Source organism: Hippoglossus hippoglossus, chromosome 8 (assembly GCF_009819705.1).
Source record: "Hippoglossus hippoglossus isolate fHipHip1 chromosome 8, fHipHip1.pri, whole genome shotgun sequence".
Taxonomy (NCBI): Eukaryota; Metazoa; Chordata; class Actinopteri; order Pleuronectiformes; family Pleuronectidae; genus Hippoglossus; species Hippoglossus hippoglossus.
Window position 1 is genome coordinate 14,924,013 of NC_047158.1, and position 17,669 is coordinate 14,941,681.

At 42.1% G+C, this 17,669-nt stretch overlaps 2 protein-coding genes across 10 annotated transcripts in view; both read left to right on the forward strand.

Annotated features, from left to right (window-relative positions):
• The first annotated feature begins 377 nt into the window (after window positions 1-377).
• Window positions 378-7,121, forward strand: xab2 (XPA binding protein 2). 2 transcript variants are annotated; one of them, XM_034593792.1, is made up of 19 exons: window positions 378-580; window positions 909-1,057; window positions 1,267-1,390; window positions 1,491-1,688; window positions 2,052-2,186; window positions 2,288-2,452; window positions 2,574-2,718; window positions 2,823-2,974; window positions 3,105-3,224; window positions 3,320-3,451; window positions 4,023-4,154; window positions 4,312-4,425; window positions 4,527-4,689; window positions 4,784-4,974; window positions 5,124-5,246; window positions 5,352-5,517; window positions 5,734-5,860; window positions 5,983-6,089; window positions 6,220-7,121. In XM_034593792.1, exons 1-19 carry the CDS (start codon window positions 545-547, stop codon window positions 6,279-6,281), a joined length of 2,541 nt encoding a protein of 846 aa, XP_034449683.1. In that variant the 5' UTR covers window positions 378-544; the 3' UTR covers window positions 6,282-7,121. The 2 variants fall into 2 exon arrangements, with proteins under 2 accessions (XP_034449683.1, XP_034449682.1); XM_034593791.1 differs by having other exon boundaries at window positions 418-580; window positions 5,352-5,518; window positions 5,729-5,860.
• A 1,695-nt stretch (window positions 7,122-8,816) lies between these two features.
• Window positions 8,817-17,669, forward strand: part of camsap3 (calmodulin regulated spectrin-associated protein family, member 3) — a 23,214-nt gene continuing 14,361 nt past the window's right edge. For 6 of the 8 annotated variants that reach the window (XM_034593762.1, XM_034593764.1, XM_034593765.1 and 3 more), the window contains exons 1-2: window positions 8,830-9,303; window positions 15,729-15,991. In XM_034593762.1, the coding sequence (XP_034449653.1) occupies window positions 9,171-9,303; window positions 15,729-15,991 (396 nt within the window). In that variant the 5' untranslated portion in view covers window positions 8,830-9,170. Of the gene's footprint in view, window positions 9,304-15,728; window positions 15,992-17,669 lie in introns of all 8 variants that reach the window. The other 2 variants (XM_034593766.1, XM_034593770.1) reach the window with 1 other exon arrangement.

A 17,669-nucleotide genomic window follows, 5' to 3' on the forward strand; every position in this document is an offset into this window, starting at 1 on the left:
TGACTAAGGCATGTATACAGGGCGTTGCAATAGTCTAGACGGGAAAAGACAAAGGCATGTATTAGCTTTTCTAGGTCAGGGAGAGATAGAATTGATTTAATTTTGAAAAGACTTCGTAGATGGAAGTAGCAGGATTTAATGATTTCATTAACGTGTGTTTTAAAATTCAGATGGGAAACGAATGTGACAGCTAGATTTGTAGCTGTTGTTTTAATACTGGTTGCCAGGGCACCGAGAAATGACAGGAGCTAAAGTGACTCGACATGATTTAAATGACAGACTTTGTAAAGGTCAGATAAAGCACAAGCTAAATCAATTGTGCACAGTTTCAGGTCATGGCCTACATACAAAGGATCTCTTCCGGACTACAAACATCCTGAGTTTTGTAGTTTCCCCCTACGCCGTGGCGCACTCTGTGACGCAACCGGAAGTAGCCCTCAGGACTACACGCTTTGAGAGGTCCGCTAACTAGCTTCAGCTAAAGTTTGCGTTTCTTATTATCTGGAGCGGCTGTTGTCCCGTTCGTTTCACTCTTTAGGAAGAAATGCCGTCGTTGAACGAAAAACCCGATGTTATGTTTGTAAGTTACCCCATTCACATATAATACTGTAGCTATTAACGTTTGGTGGGAACGGGTTTAGCTAGCTAACCCTTTCTAGCTGTTTAGCTGTTGAAGTTGTTGTGGTTCGTAGGCTGGGAATCAGAGATTTATGTACATGCTTGTCTTATACAACTTTATTTAACGTTTATGAAATGTGTGCTCACAGTGGTCAACGTTAATTTGTTCCCGGTTAATTTAAACGTTATTGTAACGTTACGGTGTCGCGCTAATGTTAGCTTTAGCACACGCTACGTCGACTCCTTTTTTTTTTAAGATGGTGTTTTGTGTTGTGATTTCTCAATGTTAGGAGGACGATGATCTTCCCTATGAAGAGGAGATCATCCGGAACCCGTACTCGGTCAAGTGCTGGATGCGTTACATCGAATTCAAACAGAACGCAACCAAATCCACCCTGAACATGATCTATGAGCGGGCTCTGAAGGAGCTGCCTGGCAGGTAACTAACACACAGGCTGCTTAATGAAAACAACCTAACCGTAATCCCAAATCAGGTCTTTTGGATGTCAAGCCTTTCCACAGATCAAAACATGATAGGCACTGTTAAAGAAAGTAAATAAGTTTGACTTTTAATGAGTTTTTTCATAGTCTAAAAGCACTTGCCTATTATCGAACTGTTTTTAATAACCGCTGCCCGCTTATTTACAGTTATAAACTGTGGTACAGTTACCTGAGAGAGAGACGGAAACAAGTCAAAGGGAAATGCATCTTGGAATCATCTTATGAAGAGATCAATAATTGCCATGAAAGGGCTCTGGTGTTCATGCATAAGGTAAAACTTCCTGTCAAACTCCGTCCTGACAGTGAAAACAAAACGTGATACCGTGGTCTGTGATGTGCTTGAAACTAACACGAGTCTTTCCTCAAACTAGATGCCCAGAATATGGCTCGATTACTGCCAGTTCCTTGTGTCTCAGAGCAAGATCACAAGAAGTCGGCGAACATTTGACCGTGCACTCCGAGCACTTCCTGTCACTCAGCACCCGCGCATCTGGCCTCTGTATCTCCGCTTCGCCCGTAACCTGTCCCTGCCTGAGACCGCTATCCGTGTGTATCGTAGGTATCTTAAGGTGAGAGCATGGTGCACAACCCCACTTCCATACAGCAGTTGATATTAAGGATGTCATGACTTCGGATTAGATTTTATAATTGTGTTTACACTGACATCTCATTGTAATGGGTGGGCTGTGGTGTGACATCTCTGAATGTATGTCCCTGTAAATATCCAAAGATTCTCAGCTGAGAGAAAGGCTGCTGGATTTGCTGTTTTAGTCATAATTACATAAATTAATTATCTGAAAGGCCATGACATCATACTATATTGAGCTATAGTAAGAGTAAGACATTTCCTGAAAATATTACAATCAAACTGTTTAAGATTACTGTTCATGGGGATAATGACAATGTGATGTTCATCTTTTTGTTTCATGTAGCTTTCTCCACAAAATGCAGAGGACTACATCGACTACTTACGATCTGTTGGCCGCTTGGATGAAGCTGCTGTGCGACTGGCAGCTGTTGTGAATGACGAAAGATTTGTGTCCAAAGAGGGAAAATCTAACTATCAAGTAAGATTTTAGTCTCATCACCTCCCAATGTGACAGTTTTTTTATACTTTTAAAGCGGAAAATGAAACGATAAATCTGTTTTCTACTTTTCTCTTGAATAGCTGTGGCATGAGCTGTGCGACCTAATCTCCCAGAACCCCGATAAGGTGACTTCCCTGAATGTAGGAGCCATCATCCGAGGAGGCCTCACCCGCTTCACTGACCAACTTGGAAAGCTTTGGTGCTCTTTAGCTGACTATTACATCAGGAGCGGCCACTTCGAGAAAGTATGTTTCATCTTACTCTTTTATTCATATCATAAAGCACTTAACACATGTAGCTCAGTTGCACTATTAGTAATTTACAGTGTGCTGGATTGAATCACTGATTGTGAATTATCTACGTCAGGCCCGCGATGTATACGAGGAAGCCATCCTTACAGTGGTGACGGTGAGGGATTTCACACAAGTGTTTGATAGCTATGCCCAGTTTGAGGAGAGCATGATTGCTGCCAAGATGGAGACCACTGCTGAGAATGGGCAGGATGAAGAAGGTGTGTGTGTGGATTCATTAATATTAATAACTACAATATGTGTACACGCCTTGATTTCACGTCTCTTCTCGTGCATGCTGTACTCTTTGTGCCTCTCCTCCTAGATGACATCGACCTGGAGCTTAGACTGGCCCGCTTTGAGCAGCTCATAGCCCGGCGGCCCCTCCTTTTGAACAGTGTTCTGCTGAGGCAAAACCCCCATAATGTGCACGAGTGGCACAAGCGGGTAAAATTGTATGATGACATTCCACGACAGGTGAGTGTTGGGTCGTTAACATATTATACATATTCAGGGGTCAGTGCACACACAATTCATGTTGCAAACCAACACCACATTGGTAACACTGCCTCTGTACTAATGTGTCCATGCTCACAATGTTTTGCAGATTATCAACACCTACACTGAGGCAGTACAGACAGTGGATCCAATAAAGGCCACAGGGAAGCCTCATTCTCTCTGGGTCTCCTTCGCTAAATTCTATGAGGAGAATGAGCAGCTGGATGATGTAAGTCATGGAGGTCCTTTCACTCTGGTTTTCAAACTATCGGCTCTTAAAAATCAAATGAGACTCTGTATTTTTTGCTTTTAACTGTCCCTCAGGCCAGAACGATCTTTGAGAAGGCTACCAAGGTGAACTACAAGCAGGTGGATGATCTTGCTGCAGTGTGGTGTGAATATGGAGAGATGGAGCTTCGCCATGAGAACTATGAACAGGCACTGCGCATACTGAGGGTGAGACCCATCTGCAGGGATTATTGGTGCAGTCTGTACAATAGATATTATGCTAGATGTTTAGTAGCATCTAGTGGCAAGACGGAGAAACTACAACGTTTGATATTCTTCGTCGTCAAATGTTTTTTAAGGGCACATTTTCAAACTTAAGACCTGGTAACTGTAGAGTTGATCCCAGATAATATCTGATGCAACATATTTTAATAAACTTTAGTGTAGAAGTTTTGTATAATGGTTACCTTGACTTGAGTTCTCTCAACGTTTCAGACAATGCACAGATGTTCAGTTACTTTCTGGGGAATCAAAACCAAGTTCTTGGTGAACACTGTGCAATTTAGAGCCCGATAAAATAGATTTGTTGCAGCTCTGCTTGTTTAGAGATCATAAAATCTAAACAAAAGTGTTATTGTTTACCAATACTTGCATGTCCCTGTGCATGAATTGAAATGCTTTTGAGCACCAAGTGAAATGTACTGGATTGTAAATTTCTTAAATGAATGAATCCACTCATGAATGTGTGTATAAATGCTTTGTGTATTTGATTTTTGTTTCTTCCATGATTTGCATATAGAAAGCTACAGCCATCCCATCTAAGAAAGCAGAGTACTTTGATGCATCTGAGCCAGTCCAGAACAGGGTGTACAAGTCCTTGAAGGTCTGGTCTATGCTGGCAGACTTGGAGGAGAGTCTTGGCTCGTTCCAGGTATGTTCACTCCATGTCACTAAGTTTCCAAGCCAACCAAATACAGTAGGTTTGATTTAAATTACAGTTAAACTCTGGGACATTTGCCTCTTAGAATCGTCATATCCTTTAACTGTTGATGCCACTTTTCTCTCAATTGTATTGTTTTTCATTTCAGTCTACGAAGGCAGTGTATGACCGTATTATTGACCTCCGCATCGCGACGCCACAGATCATCATCAACTATGCCATGTTCCTTGAAGAGCACAACTACTTTGAGGAGAGCTTCAAAGTAATAACACGATACTAAACCCACATTTACTTTCAGTCTTCTATGCCGTGCGCCAATTTGAAGAATCATTAATGTCTTTGTTAACACCTGCTGTGTTTCAGGCATATGAGCGCGGTATCGCTCTCTTCAGGTGGCCCAACGTTTATGACATCTGGAACACTTACCTCACCAAGTTCATTGATCGATACGGGGGCAAGAAGCTGGAGAGAGCAAGAGATTTATTTGAACAAGCCCTTGATGGCTGCCCCGCCAAGTTTGCCAAGAGTAAGCAGCTTTTTAAAGGGACATTGACAACTTTTGTATTTTTATTTGAATTTAATTAAGCAAACACACTGTTCCCCTGTGCCTTTCCTTTCAGCCATATACCTGTTGTATGCCAAATTGGAGGAAGAGTATGGATTGGCCCGGCATGCCATGGCTGTATATGAAAGAGCGACACAGGCAGTAGACACTGATGAGAGACATCACATGTTCAATATCTACATCAAGAGAGCAGCTGAAATTTATGGTGTCACTTATACCAGAGCAATTTACCAGAAAGCCATTGAGGTATGGAAACATTTTTCTAATCTTGATAATGAAATTTAAATGTTGTCTTAAATTAACTTTTTGGGGGAAAATTCAAATGCATATGTTCAATTATTCTATTCAGTATTATAATAACTCAAATTCTGAATTGTAATCTTATATTTTACCAGGTCCTTCCCGATATACATGCAAGAGACATGTGTCTGCGGTTTTCTGACATGGAGAGTAAACTGGGTGAGATTGATCGGGCCAGAGCAATCTACTCCTACTGCTCCCAGATCTGTGACCCAAGGGTGAGCAAAACCACCTCCAGGCATTCTAAATCAAATGTCCCGCTTCGATCAATGGTGTATACATGTTACATTTCTCCTGACTTACCCGTGAACTTGGTCTTTCAGGTGACAGCTACCTTCTGGCAGGCCTGGAAAGAATTTGAGATCCGCCATGGAAACGAGGACACCATTAGAGAAATGCTGAGGATCAAACGCAGTGTCCAGGCCACATACAACACCCAGGTCAACTTCATGTCCTCGCAGATGATGAAGGCCACAACAAGCACCACAGGTGAGTGACCACACTCTAGTTTGTTGTTCTGTGACAAGTATTTTCTCTACTTGCAATGAATGCACTGTATGAACCACACATGCTGCATTTCCCCCCCCCCCCCCCCCCCCCCCCCCCAAAATCCAGAGGTTACACTATAACCGCACACAAAGTGATGGATTCATTTATTTGTGTTTTTTAATGTTTGTGGTGTATTTGTTTTTCACTCGTTCCCAGTGTCAGACCTTGCTCCAGGCCAGATGGGACTTGATGACATGAAGATGTTGGAGCAGAAAGCCCACCTGCTTGCTGCAGAAGCCGAGCAGGACAAACCTAAGCCCAAAGAGAAGATTCTCTTCGTCAGGTTTGTGGTTCATCTTGTTTTTACTCAATTAGAAATGATTATTTGTATTTTACGAAACTGGACGACATCCTTCAGAGGAAGATGAGACTCTTAGGTCATATTCTCCTCATGTGTTTATGCAGGAGTGACACTTCTCGCACTGAGTTGGCTGAGCTTGCCAAACAGGCTAATCCTGATGAGATCGACATTGATGATGACGAGGATGACGACGAAGGCCAAGGACCAGAAGGTGAGTGGCACACGGATCAGCCCTTGCCTCAGCTGCAAAACAGAAATATGTGGGGCTTTTTTTGACTACTGACATGTTTTATCAATGAAAATCAATGTACTTATTGTCTTCTCCTCTGGGCCTTTTACAGAGGTGCAGCTTGAACAGAAGAGCGTCCCCACAGCTGTCTTTGGAGGACTTAAAGACGAATGAAAGATGCCTTTTCTCACTGAACTTTGCAATCTCTTGTAATAATTGAATAGGCTCTATTTTTTAATTTAGTATAAATATGCAGTTGTATCCACTTTATTTTAATACAATGTGATGAAAACAATTTGAGAAGTTCAGTATAGAAAGAAGCAAACCTTAGTTTTGGCCACAAGGTGTCAGTCCTTAGTATGTGACTCAAGATACTTGTGCAATTGAGCCTTTTTTCTATTATGAAATACTGTTGTGGTTACATGTTAACTCTAATTGAAATCTGATGTTGTTTGACTTTGTTACGGAACAACATTTGTAAAAGAATTTACAGTGAAAACACATTTGTACACGTAATAAATGCAGAGATCTTCCTCTGACAGGAAGCTCTGCCCTAGAAAACGTAGGGGAGGAGCGTAGTTTCTTCTCTGGAGCATTCACTTGAAAGTGGAGCTTCCCATTGTTGGCTTGAGGATCACCAGTAGGTGTGTCTTGTGTTCTGAAAAGATCTTGTGACTTGTATACATGTATCACTATCTAAATATTGATTTCATGATTTTTGGTTACTTTGTATTGTGCTCTCGAGAAACAGTTTGTGCAATGGTTTGAATAATAGAAAAAAAACATTCATAGTTAACTAAACCTGCAGTAATTAAAGTCGCAGGTTGTGACTTTTGAGGATATAAGTATTCCTATAGAAATGCTACTTGTGACCCAATACAGTTTTACAGCTCTTCGTGTACAAACAAGAATTTGTAATGCTTTCTTATTGCCACACTGCATAACTTTGATGTTTGTGAATTATCCTCCCAGCAACCCTGGCTGTGTCAAGATGGTCTCTTCCAGTCTCTGAAACTTTATTTACAATGCCTTGCATACAAATAAAAATTGATTTATATTTGATAAATACAGTAACTTGTATGTGAAAGTCTGCTCCAGGAAACACAGAGCAGGAGTCTGAAGCATCCAAGTCTCACATTATTGATATATTGGCTGTGTGTACAGTCTAGCAACTGTCCTCTATTCACACACAACTAAAATGCGGCTCCTATAATACATGTTCAACACGTGTATGCTGGAAGGTGACGATCTACTTCATTGTTTCATGGAAAAGGCCTCATGCTTTTAATTGTTGCCACACCATCACAAAGAGTTAAACTGGCAGAACTGGAAAATGTACTGACTAGGGCGAAATAGTTTCTGTCATAATTAGATTAAAATAGCTGAGAGGTAATCCTCCTAAGAAGTTACTGCAGTGGGGCGGCCCAGGGAGCTCTTGGAACTTTGAGCAACATCATGTGATGAGTCACTCTTGAGATTTAATTTGTCTAATGTGGACTACAAGAAACAAAGGTTAAAAAACAAATAGAAAGAAAAGGGTTTGAAGTTCCACTAACATTAGGCAAACTGGACTATATTCCTATATCAATTCCTTTTCCTTGTTTAGATGTAACAGCATGTTTACTCTGCTCCTGTCAACCAGTAAATAAAGGATTGACTATATCTGCAGGTGTTAAAGACATTATTGCTCATCTGTGCTACTCAGTGAATTGTTAATCAGAAGTGGATATTAATAGTTCTGATCTAATTCTTTAATTATTATTAAAGCAAAAACAAGAAGCCTTGCAAAACAACACAAATGTGACATTTACATTTTCTGCCTGCAAGAAGTCACTGATTAGGATGATTGACAGAATAGCAGACCTGGAACTGGTGTATTGTGGTGTTGAACCAGGACCTTCCACCTGACCAGTGAGGTAAAAGCCTCAATTTTCAGACTGCAAATACTTCCAAAAATGTGATTTTTCATCTACATTGTTTGTGAACATTTGTGAAAAAATGTTTCCTTGGTTGAGGCAAAGCAGTAACTGCTGGAACTACATGTAAATTCGGTGTCAGTTGTGGAAAGTAACTAAATACATTGAAGGCCTTTTTTTGCAGTTGTGTACAATTAAACCGACACCCATGTAGTTAGTTACTTTAATTTTACATACAAAATATAAGATCAACTTATAAAATCCAATACATAGATGGATACTACCCAAATAGGTGTTTTGCAGTTATCGAAGCGATGGTGGGATTTGCATGATGATAAACTCAAATACAATGATATGGGTTTGTAAAATAGTTAAAGACACTTATGAATGGACTATGTGACTTATTTAAGGTGATAGTACTTGTGAGCGTGTACATTTTGTATACCAACTACCTTGAGGTGTTCTTATATTGTGGTTTTGCAACTTAGGTGACGGATCTGTACACTAATTGGTCATTCTTGCTCATTGTTTACATATAAAGAAACACATTTATAGCATTTGCGTTGCGGTGACATTTCTATAATTCGGTCACTTGATGTTGTTTGACCTTCCCGGTGAGAAAGTGTCCCTGCAGGCGTTCACCTGTCCGCCAGGAAGTGCACCTGTAGCAGGATATCACACCTTTCCTCCTGTCTGTCTCCCTGCTCCCGCCCCCATCGACCAGAGCCCCACTCCCATTGGCCGGCGGGCCGAGCGAGCGACGCCTGTGTGGAGCACCTGGCCGTCAGTCATTGGCGCGACTCTCAGTGGAGCTCCGCGCAGCGAGCAGGGCGCACGGCGATGCGGACGAAGGAGGGCAAGAATAAGGGCAACAGTCCGGTTTTCTCCAGCAACCCGGCGGCTCGGAGCTTCTCCTGGTCGTGAGGCTTCCATTCAACCGGGATTCGATCAACTACAGCCGCACAGAGAAGGACTTTAACCCGCATTTGGACGCAGCTCCGGGCCGGATATTCCCCCCCTTCCACAATCCGTAATCCAAGCCCCGGTCGTGTGGAGCAGTCGGAGAGGATGATAGCGTGAATATTTTTCTTTTGCTGTCTTGTTTATTTTGGAACCGGCACCGCTTCCCACCCCTCGCACCCTCGCTATGGTGGACTCCCCCACCATGAGGAAGACTTTCGTGGTCCCGGAGATAAAACCATCCGACTTGTACGACTGTGCCAAGGCGAAAATTTGCGCAAGCGTCGGGTGGCTGTTGGCAAAGTCCTACGGCAGCGCAGGTAGGTTAGAGTGGAGGCTGCAGGCCTGCCCAGCTCGAGTCGTATTCACAGAGGTCTCATGCGTCCTTTTGTTGCGCTCATCGTGTGCGTGTGCGTGTGTGTGTGTGTGTGTGTTTGTGTTTATATTCTGTTCGGCAGCAGAGGTGAGCACATGCATGTAGGGTGACAGTGTGTGTGTTTGTTTGTGTGTGGGTGTGTGTGTGTGGGTGTGTATTTGTGTGTGTGTGTATTTGTGTGTGTGTGTGTGTGTGTGTGTGTGTGTGTGTAGCTCAGCAGTTTCCAGCACAAAGAGCAGCAAATGAAAGGGACCATGCGCCCTACGCATTTTTTTTACACTGACACATGTCATTTGTTCTCGGTCAATGGGTGGTCACATTTTAAAGGTATGCGTGTGTGTGTCTGTGTATGTGTGTGTGTTTGTGTGTTTGTGTGTGGTTCAGAGGAACAGGCCTCCTCCCTTCAGGCCTTATCACTCTCACCCATTATGTCTGTATTTCTGTCTGCAGGGCTTCGGTCACAAATTGCAGGCTGCTGGGGATGTTTTTAATCTTGTTGGGGCGTGGGGGGATTTTCACTACTAAAAATGACAGCACCAGTTGTATTCAGTTCAGAATTTGGATCAAGTAGCTGCATCCCTGCACAGAGGGAATTCACTGCCCAGCAATTTTTTTTTTTTGGGGGGGGGGGTGGGGTTACTTTTCCAGTATCCTGTGTCAAGGTGCGCCTGCATGTGTGAAACCATCCAGCCTCTGTGATGCAAAACACACCCACCTCAGAAAATAACCTGAATGAGCAGACGTATCATAAGACCGAGCATGTTGGTGTTTGGAGACTTTTACAGAGCGTCACTTCTGACCCTGAGGTGATAACAAGTCTCTCTGTTTTCGAGGCCTATCTCTAAAGATTAGATCTCTCACAGAGGACACCTAAAACTGTCCTGTTTGAAATAGGCTTGACGACACACTCTCTTTTTTATTTTGTTTTTAACAGAAGAGTACACACACCAGTCCTGTGTTAGGTCACTGTTTTTAAGTAATATAATTTAGATCCATTTACTAAAGTGGCACACGGTAAGAATCAAGAAAGCGCATTCACGTCTCTGAGCCGTGCATGTAAATCACACTAAGCTGGAGGTTAATTGTCAATATTTCAAAGACAGATTTAACTCAGTTTGGAATGAAAATGGTGGGAGGGGATCTCTGTTTTGACTCTAACAACATGACTCGCATGTTACACAATCCCAGGCAAGTCCCTGGCCTATAGGCTGCCGTGTCTGCGTGTGCTCTGTTAAGCACCTCAACCACACCCTCTGGTCAAAGTCGCCCTTCATCCCAAGATACAGGAATATGAAGACCAAGGCTGCGTGTGTTGTCGATGTGCATTTTTTAATCTTCATCAACTCAATGGCCTTACTGATAGTTTCCTGCAAAGTCAAGATGACATCATCATGTCCCTTCCCAGAAAGGGAAAGGTTCAGCCTGGAGAACAACAGATAGACACAGCTGGAGCCTGAGCAGGTCGTCTGGTCCCCAGCTCTTCTAGGTCAATTATCCTAATGATTACAATAGGCACCATTTTTAATCTCCGTCTTTGTGATACAAAATGGAGTTAACACAGGATCCCATAGTATATACATCTCGGGTCTTTATTTAGGCTGAGAACGAGAGCTGGCAAGGGCCTAATGACAGGAATAATAAAATATCTCTAGTCTACCCTAAAATGAATCAATGCTACTTTTAGGCTTGGCCTGAAATGCCATTGTTGGTATAAAATATTTCAAGGCTAGGAGGACAAGTGAACAGAAAACACAAACTCATTTTCAACACAACCAAACCCATAATAAATTAAACAATTTTAATTGACGCACAAGTATAACGGTTGTAAATATAATGCATAAACCTTGTCAGATTCTCATAATACTAAAGTAGGGGTCTGCAGCAGTTTTTCTCCACCTTGTTAAGCAAAGGAGACACTGAACCATCCTGGGCTGGGCGAAAAAACAATATCAATATTCATATTTTCTTCCAGTCCAATATATATGTGGATAAATGCATTACGCAAGCACAGTGATCTGCCTCATATTTGTAAAATGTTTTGCTGTTTACCAAGTGTTATACAAGAGTTTGAAACCAGAACCTTCACTCAGCATCAGTCTTTAAACATAATAACAAAATAATAATGTGACATTTATGGTGATAAATGATCATTTTTGACTGTATGGCTCTAAACCATACCATTTTGAATGGAAAGGAGATCATGCTCCAGCAACAAACCGCTCACAAAGGATGTGGCACCATAGACTCTGTTATGACAGCATGTTTGGAGCGTCATAATAACATTGTCATTGTCAAGAAGCAGCATAAAGTGTCAGATTTACATGCTGTCATTTACTGGATTCTGCTAGTATGGGTTTGTTTATATGCAGATATAAATGATGCACCACATAGAGGCCTATTCATATTTTCTACATTTTCTATCAGACTATACATGCTTTAAGACTTTCGTGGTAGATACGTGGTTTCTCAGTAATGAAATGCCATCTGATCATGTTTTGTAATGGCCTGACAGGACACTGATGCATAATATTTCCTCATGCAAAGGAAAAGTTGTTTGGCAAGGATGTAGTTTAGGTTCTGCCCCTAGTTGCTGTAAACAGGTGACTTGACAGATCTTTTGAGGGTAAGTCAAACTAGTTTGTACTTTTACACTGGAATGAGACCAGAAACTCTTGATCCACCTGTTTGAAGGGTTGGAACAAACTTACTCATAAAGTAAACAGCATTTGTCTTTCAGTTTACCTTCTAAGTATGTAATTTAATTTGTGCGTCTTCCAGTTTATGGCCCAGCTTAAACATCTGTTTTGGTCGTGGGTTTCTCCTCTTCCGACTTTTTCTCTTTAGCATGTTAGCCTCATCTAGCTACAAGCTGCTCCCGAAATCCTATTGGAGTGATTACTCACCCTCTCCCCATCATTGTAGCTATGGTGAGTCAACAAGGGACAAGGACCTGAGGAGGATGTGTTCTTGCTTTTAGTGTTTACTCAAGAGGAAGGCCTGATTGGTGTACTGCTCGAAACTCTTAGGTTCAACCCTGTTTACAGTCACTGACTTGTGAAGTGTGTTTAAAGATAATGTGTATGTGAAGTCACTTGCCACACCACACATGGAGGACAAAGATCACAGTAAAACCAACAGATCTGGTTGGAAGTCAGTGTCTAAACCTAAAACCGTTCTGCTTCAGGCTAATGCACACTGTCACTCTGTTATCCAGTGTTGTCCTGTTGGCACATATGATGAAGTGGGACTGTCCCTAGGATGTTGTTCTGTGTACACTGACTCTGTAATGCAGTTACAGGCTGCGTTGCTTAAGTCGTATAGAGCGCCGGCTGTGGTGATGGTTTACAGGACACACAGGGCTGTTAGGGATGGCTTATTCGTGTTAAGTGGACCTGTGGGTGTATAGGAAGATGGGATACCCCGGGCAGTCTCTGTCCTGTGGCTCAGGAGATAGAGCATGTCATCCACAATGTCCAGAGGGTCAGTGGTTTGATCCATGTCTGCTCCAGGCCACATGCTGAAGTGTCCTTGGGCAAGATACTGAACCCCAAATGGTTCCTGATGGTGGTCTTGGCAACGTGTTTGATAGCAAGTGTGCAACATGTAGTAGTGCTGCGTGAATGGGTGTCTGAATGGGTGAATGTGGCTTGTACTGTATGTGTATACAGTTTTTACATGTTCTCTTGAAAAAGCTGTCTCACCTGTATTTTGATATAAATGTTGGCATGAGCATTGTTCTCTGAACTGGTAGGTCACATGAATGGTAGGGTGTTAGCATAGCCTCTCTCACCACCAGGAAGTTTTTGGGCAACAAAATAGTGCCGGCTTTGTTCTAAAAACAGGAGCGGATAATCATCTGTGTTTGAACCGTTCTGCCACATGATGAGGATGTTTATACCTCAGTTTTCCACAGAGAGAAAGTTTAAACTTACAGCGAATAGCCTTATCAAAACACAAGTAATGCTGAGTTATTCATTTAGTAAAATGTTCTCTTAAAGTGGAATGCTGACACTGAATGCAACTTTTAATTGGTCAGGTATGGACTTGTGCCTAAACATAAGTTTGGGTAGAAAGGGTAATATTGCAATTTAAACTTATTTACTTTGTACACCACTTCACATTTGAGACCTTATTATATATCTAATCTTAGCCTGGGTTCCATTAAGCAGCCTGACAGGTAAGATTGTCAAATCCAGCGATATTTACATAGTGCTGTGCCATGTTATTATAGAGAGCTACTTAAAGCTCCGTGTTGCTGTAACAACCTTCCTGAAAGCCAATGATGATTGTTTCACAAGAATCTTATTTTGAGAGGTGCTGGAGTCTTGTCATAGATTTTCTCCCCAGCAAACCTTCTTTTGGTGTTTGTCCTTATCCTGTTGATTACTGTCACACTCGAGTAGTAATGCCTGTGTCATGACCAGCATGCTAGCTCAATCAGTCAGTGAAGTAGAAGGACACATTGCTTCTTTTTATCAGCCGGCTCTCAAGCAATGCACGTCAGCGAACACAGCTGAACTCACTGCAGCCACAACGGCAGGAGATTAGAGACTTTAGATTAAATATTGTTCATGATGGTCCATCGCTGACATAGTCATCCCTATTTTTCTTTTTACTATAAAAACAACAACAACGTGGCACTGCTGCTGTAGAAAAAAATGTCTGTTTGCTTAATTCTAACACACAAAGATTCGAGGTCAGGGTCAGCTTCAGCACAGAGCTCCTGCAGGTGGTAGGGATTAAATCTGTGGGTCAGAATCTCCTTGGTAGATGGCAAATGTTTATTTTAACCTCTCTACTTGAGGAGTAATCTCCCTGCTCTCCCAGCATAATAATGTGGCCACGTTAATAATCTTTGCACACATTTGACTTTTGCCTCTTTATTCAGTCCAGGAGATAAGCACTGACCCCATGACCTGTGAAAGTGGCAGAGAGACTGTTGCTCGAGTTTATGCAAACACACACAAGCTTGTGTTTTGATCCCAAATATTTCCCTGGAGTTGATGTTATGTCACATCTGTGGAGGCATCACTCTGCTTTCAACCGGGGCTTTAGTTACACTCAAGGCCAGCTAGTTGTTCTTTTTATTGCTTCAAGATTTGCAGCTTTAAATAAAAAATAAAAAGTTTTTCTATGTGATACACTGTGTGTGACACACCAAGTCATTATTCATGGCCAGACTCTCCCTTAGGGAAATCATGCTCGTATCGATCTCTCTCATTTCACTGAGTCGTGGCATTTGCATGCTGCTTTGCCTTCTGGTGAAGTTTTTCCTTTTTCGTTGTAAACGTCATCTTGGGAACCTGTAAAACGATTTTTACGTGTCATGTAACTTTGTGAAACTGAGACCTAAAGATGGACAGTTTGGTTGGTGTTTCACAGGCTTTACAGTAGTAAAGTGAGCATTGTAGTCTTGGCACGCAGTCGTATTTACAGTAAAGTGGACCGTGTGGTGGGACCGACCATATTGTCTGACATCTACAGTCATCGTGGAGGGAGAGGGAGAGAGAACATGGCACCGTCTCACCTCTGAAGCCGAGGGTTTTGTTGTCTGATGTCAGTGAATCTATTACATGACTTTGTAATTATACAACAACATAGTGAAACCTCCCTTGTAATAATCTCTTTGTTAGGAAGAACCCTACACACTCATAAACACACATTACTATGACATCTGTCCTTTCTCTTTTCAGGCAGACTGCTGGTATTCCAACTTGTCACCTTTTTTCGCTGAAGGCCCTTTAAAACAGAAGGACACATATTCCAGTATGTTTACACAGAGAAACAAGCTATTGAGTTTCCTGTTTGATTGATCTGGATGCTGAAAAACCAGTTTCATCTAGGGCGTGTCAAGTGTGTGTTTTTCGGATATGTTTTTTTTAGGCTGTGCCAATGTTATTTACAGAGAGCCCAGTCTGAACCCACTTAGAGTTTTCTCATTTTCTTTTGAAAGTTTTGAGTTTGTAGATTATTCAGGTTACTGATTTGTGCCTCTGAGATTAAAATGTCTCTGTCAAGATCTGAAAGAGCAATGTTCACTGAAGCTTTTGTACAAATAGGGAAGAAGCAAGTGGCCGAGCATCTTGTAATCTGCAGCGTCTGACATGACCCAATGACCTTACTGCTTGCTCTCCTCTACCCATGTACTTGAATGTCGACCAAGGGTATATACCAACTGTATTAATCTACCACTGAGCAGAAAGCAGGTGTCAGTTCCCATGTTTAGGATGATCTTTAACTGAGCAAATGAAGGTGTGAAAGAAGTAGTCAGAGCTTAATTATATATATATATACATCTTTATTTGTTAAGAAGCACCATTCCTCCTGGAACCTATCAAACTCTGTCTGTTTTGTTTTTTCTCTTGGTAGAGAATGTCCCCGCAGAGCTGCGCGACCCCTTCTACTGTGACCAGTATGAGCAGGAGCACCTTAAACCGCCAGTCGCACGCCTTCTGCAGTCCTCCGAACTTTACTGCCGCACCTACAGCCTCTTACTGGGGGGCGCTGGAGCTGAGGCGCAGCCCAAAGACAACATTGCCCTGCTGGAGCTCCTCACACAGAAAGGCATCGTCTCCAAAGACAAGGACACACTAGTGACTGATGCAGACCTCCGTCATAAACCCATCAAAATGGTAAAAATATGGAGCTTATATACAGACTAACAGAATTTTACCTCCGCCAAGGAGGTTATGTTTTCATTGATGTCTATTAGCAGGATTATGCAAAAACTACTGAACTGATTTTATTGAAACTTGGTGGAAGGGGGGAGATATGGGCCAAGGAAGAACCCAGCAACTTTTGGACCATACTTAATTAAGTGGGTAGATCCAGGATAGTTTTCTCTTTCTTTAACATTGCAAGATAAGACCCTTTTGGGCATTTATGTGAATTTTTCAAGAATGCCTGCGCTTATAGGATGGATTTCTATGAGTGTGTGCAATTTGGTGCAGCTTGACAGGATTTAAGGGCACTGTTGAGCATTGGTATGCAATAGGTTCTGCTGAGTGCCATTCTAGTAATGGTGTACGTGAACAGGAAACACAAAGGTGATGATGCCACACTGGTCTGGCAGGCAGGATTGATTCATTGAGGTAGAAACTGTTTTATGTTTGTGTATCAGGCCAAGAAGTGAACGTCACCTCCCCATGAAACCAGATACTCTGCTATACAGGAGTCCACAGAGAAGTAGCTGCATGTGCTTGGTTGATGATACATGGGCTTGTTTATGCTTTGATTCGAGGGATTAAAGGACATCAAAAAGACCCCCGCTCATCCGACCCCACCCCCATCCCCCGGTGCCCCCCCCAGCTGATCTGAGAGGATGAGTCTATCCAGCTGCTAGGGCAGTAATGGTGACACAAGGGACGACTACTTTAATTCCAGGTTGTGAGAGGAAGGGAGGATCGGGATACAATAGTTGGTCCGGACCAGGACAATGGTTAAACAGTTCTGGTGAAACATTAGATACTGTGTTGAGGGAATACTGTGAGTTTAGTGAGTAAAATCAAGAGGAACTGGTTCGTCCTCTTAGCCCTTCACAATGAACTGCTCTCTCTCTCTCTCTCTCTCTCTCTCGCTCTCCCATTTATTTCTATCTCCCTCTCACAATAGGACTAATTTCATTTTCTATGGAATCATAATAGTCTAAATGAGGGGAGGTACTTTGTACAGATTATCTTCCTCACAAAGTGGCATACAACTGTATTTTCCCAGCCATCTTGGATCATAAACATACAGGCTGTTTTTTAAAAACCTCTATGGAGTCTCCAGGGATCTGCATGGATACTGTTGTTGTACCTTGAAGGTTGTTTGCTCCGCTGCTGAAAAACCCTTCAGCAGATGCAGTTCTTCTATTGCCGGCAGTTGTGATGATACACTTAAATGTATCTATGACATCTTAACTAAACAGCACAGGAGTTTTATGACCATTAGCCCGTTGATATGAAAATTATAGGTTGATTAATTTACTACTGTGGTATAACCATACCTAATAGGACAAAACAAACCTAATGTAAGCTTGCCCTGAATTTGAAGTCATATACAGTTGTTTGGGCAGGACAGTTTTTTTTCTAAACTACAAACCTGCTGAGAGTTAACCACCTGCTCTGACAGATGTTCTACTTCACACCAAAATACACAAAGATTTCAATCGGGGGGGAAAGTTAAGAAAAACAAAACATATGATGTTAAAGGTTGTAGACATAGCAACAAGGATCATGATTTCCCTATTCATCCTTATCCCTACAGCATCAGAATAAAGGCCTGACGACACAGTACGTCCCTTATTTCATGATGTTGCTGCAATTTGTG

Coding starts and splice junctions, on each gene's coding strand:
- xab2 (XM_034593791.1), top strand. CDS start 545: ATGCCGTCGTTGAACGAAAAACCCGATGTTATGTTT. Junction 5,861..5,982: donor GAGAAGATTCTCTTCGTCAG/GTTTGTGGTTCA, acceptor GTGTTTATGCAG/GAGTGACACTTCTCGCACTG. Junction 6,090..6,219: donor CGAAGGCCAAGGACCAGAAG/GTGAGTGGCACA, acceptor GGCCTTTTACAG/AGGTGCAGCTTGAACAGAAG.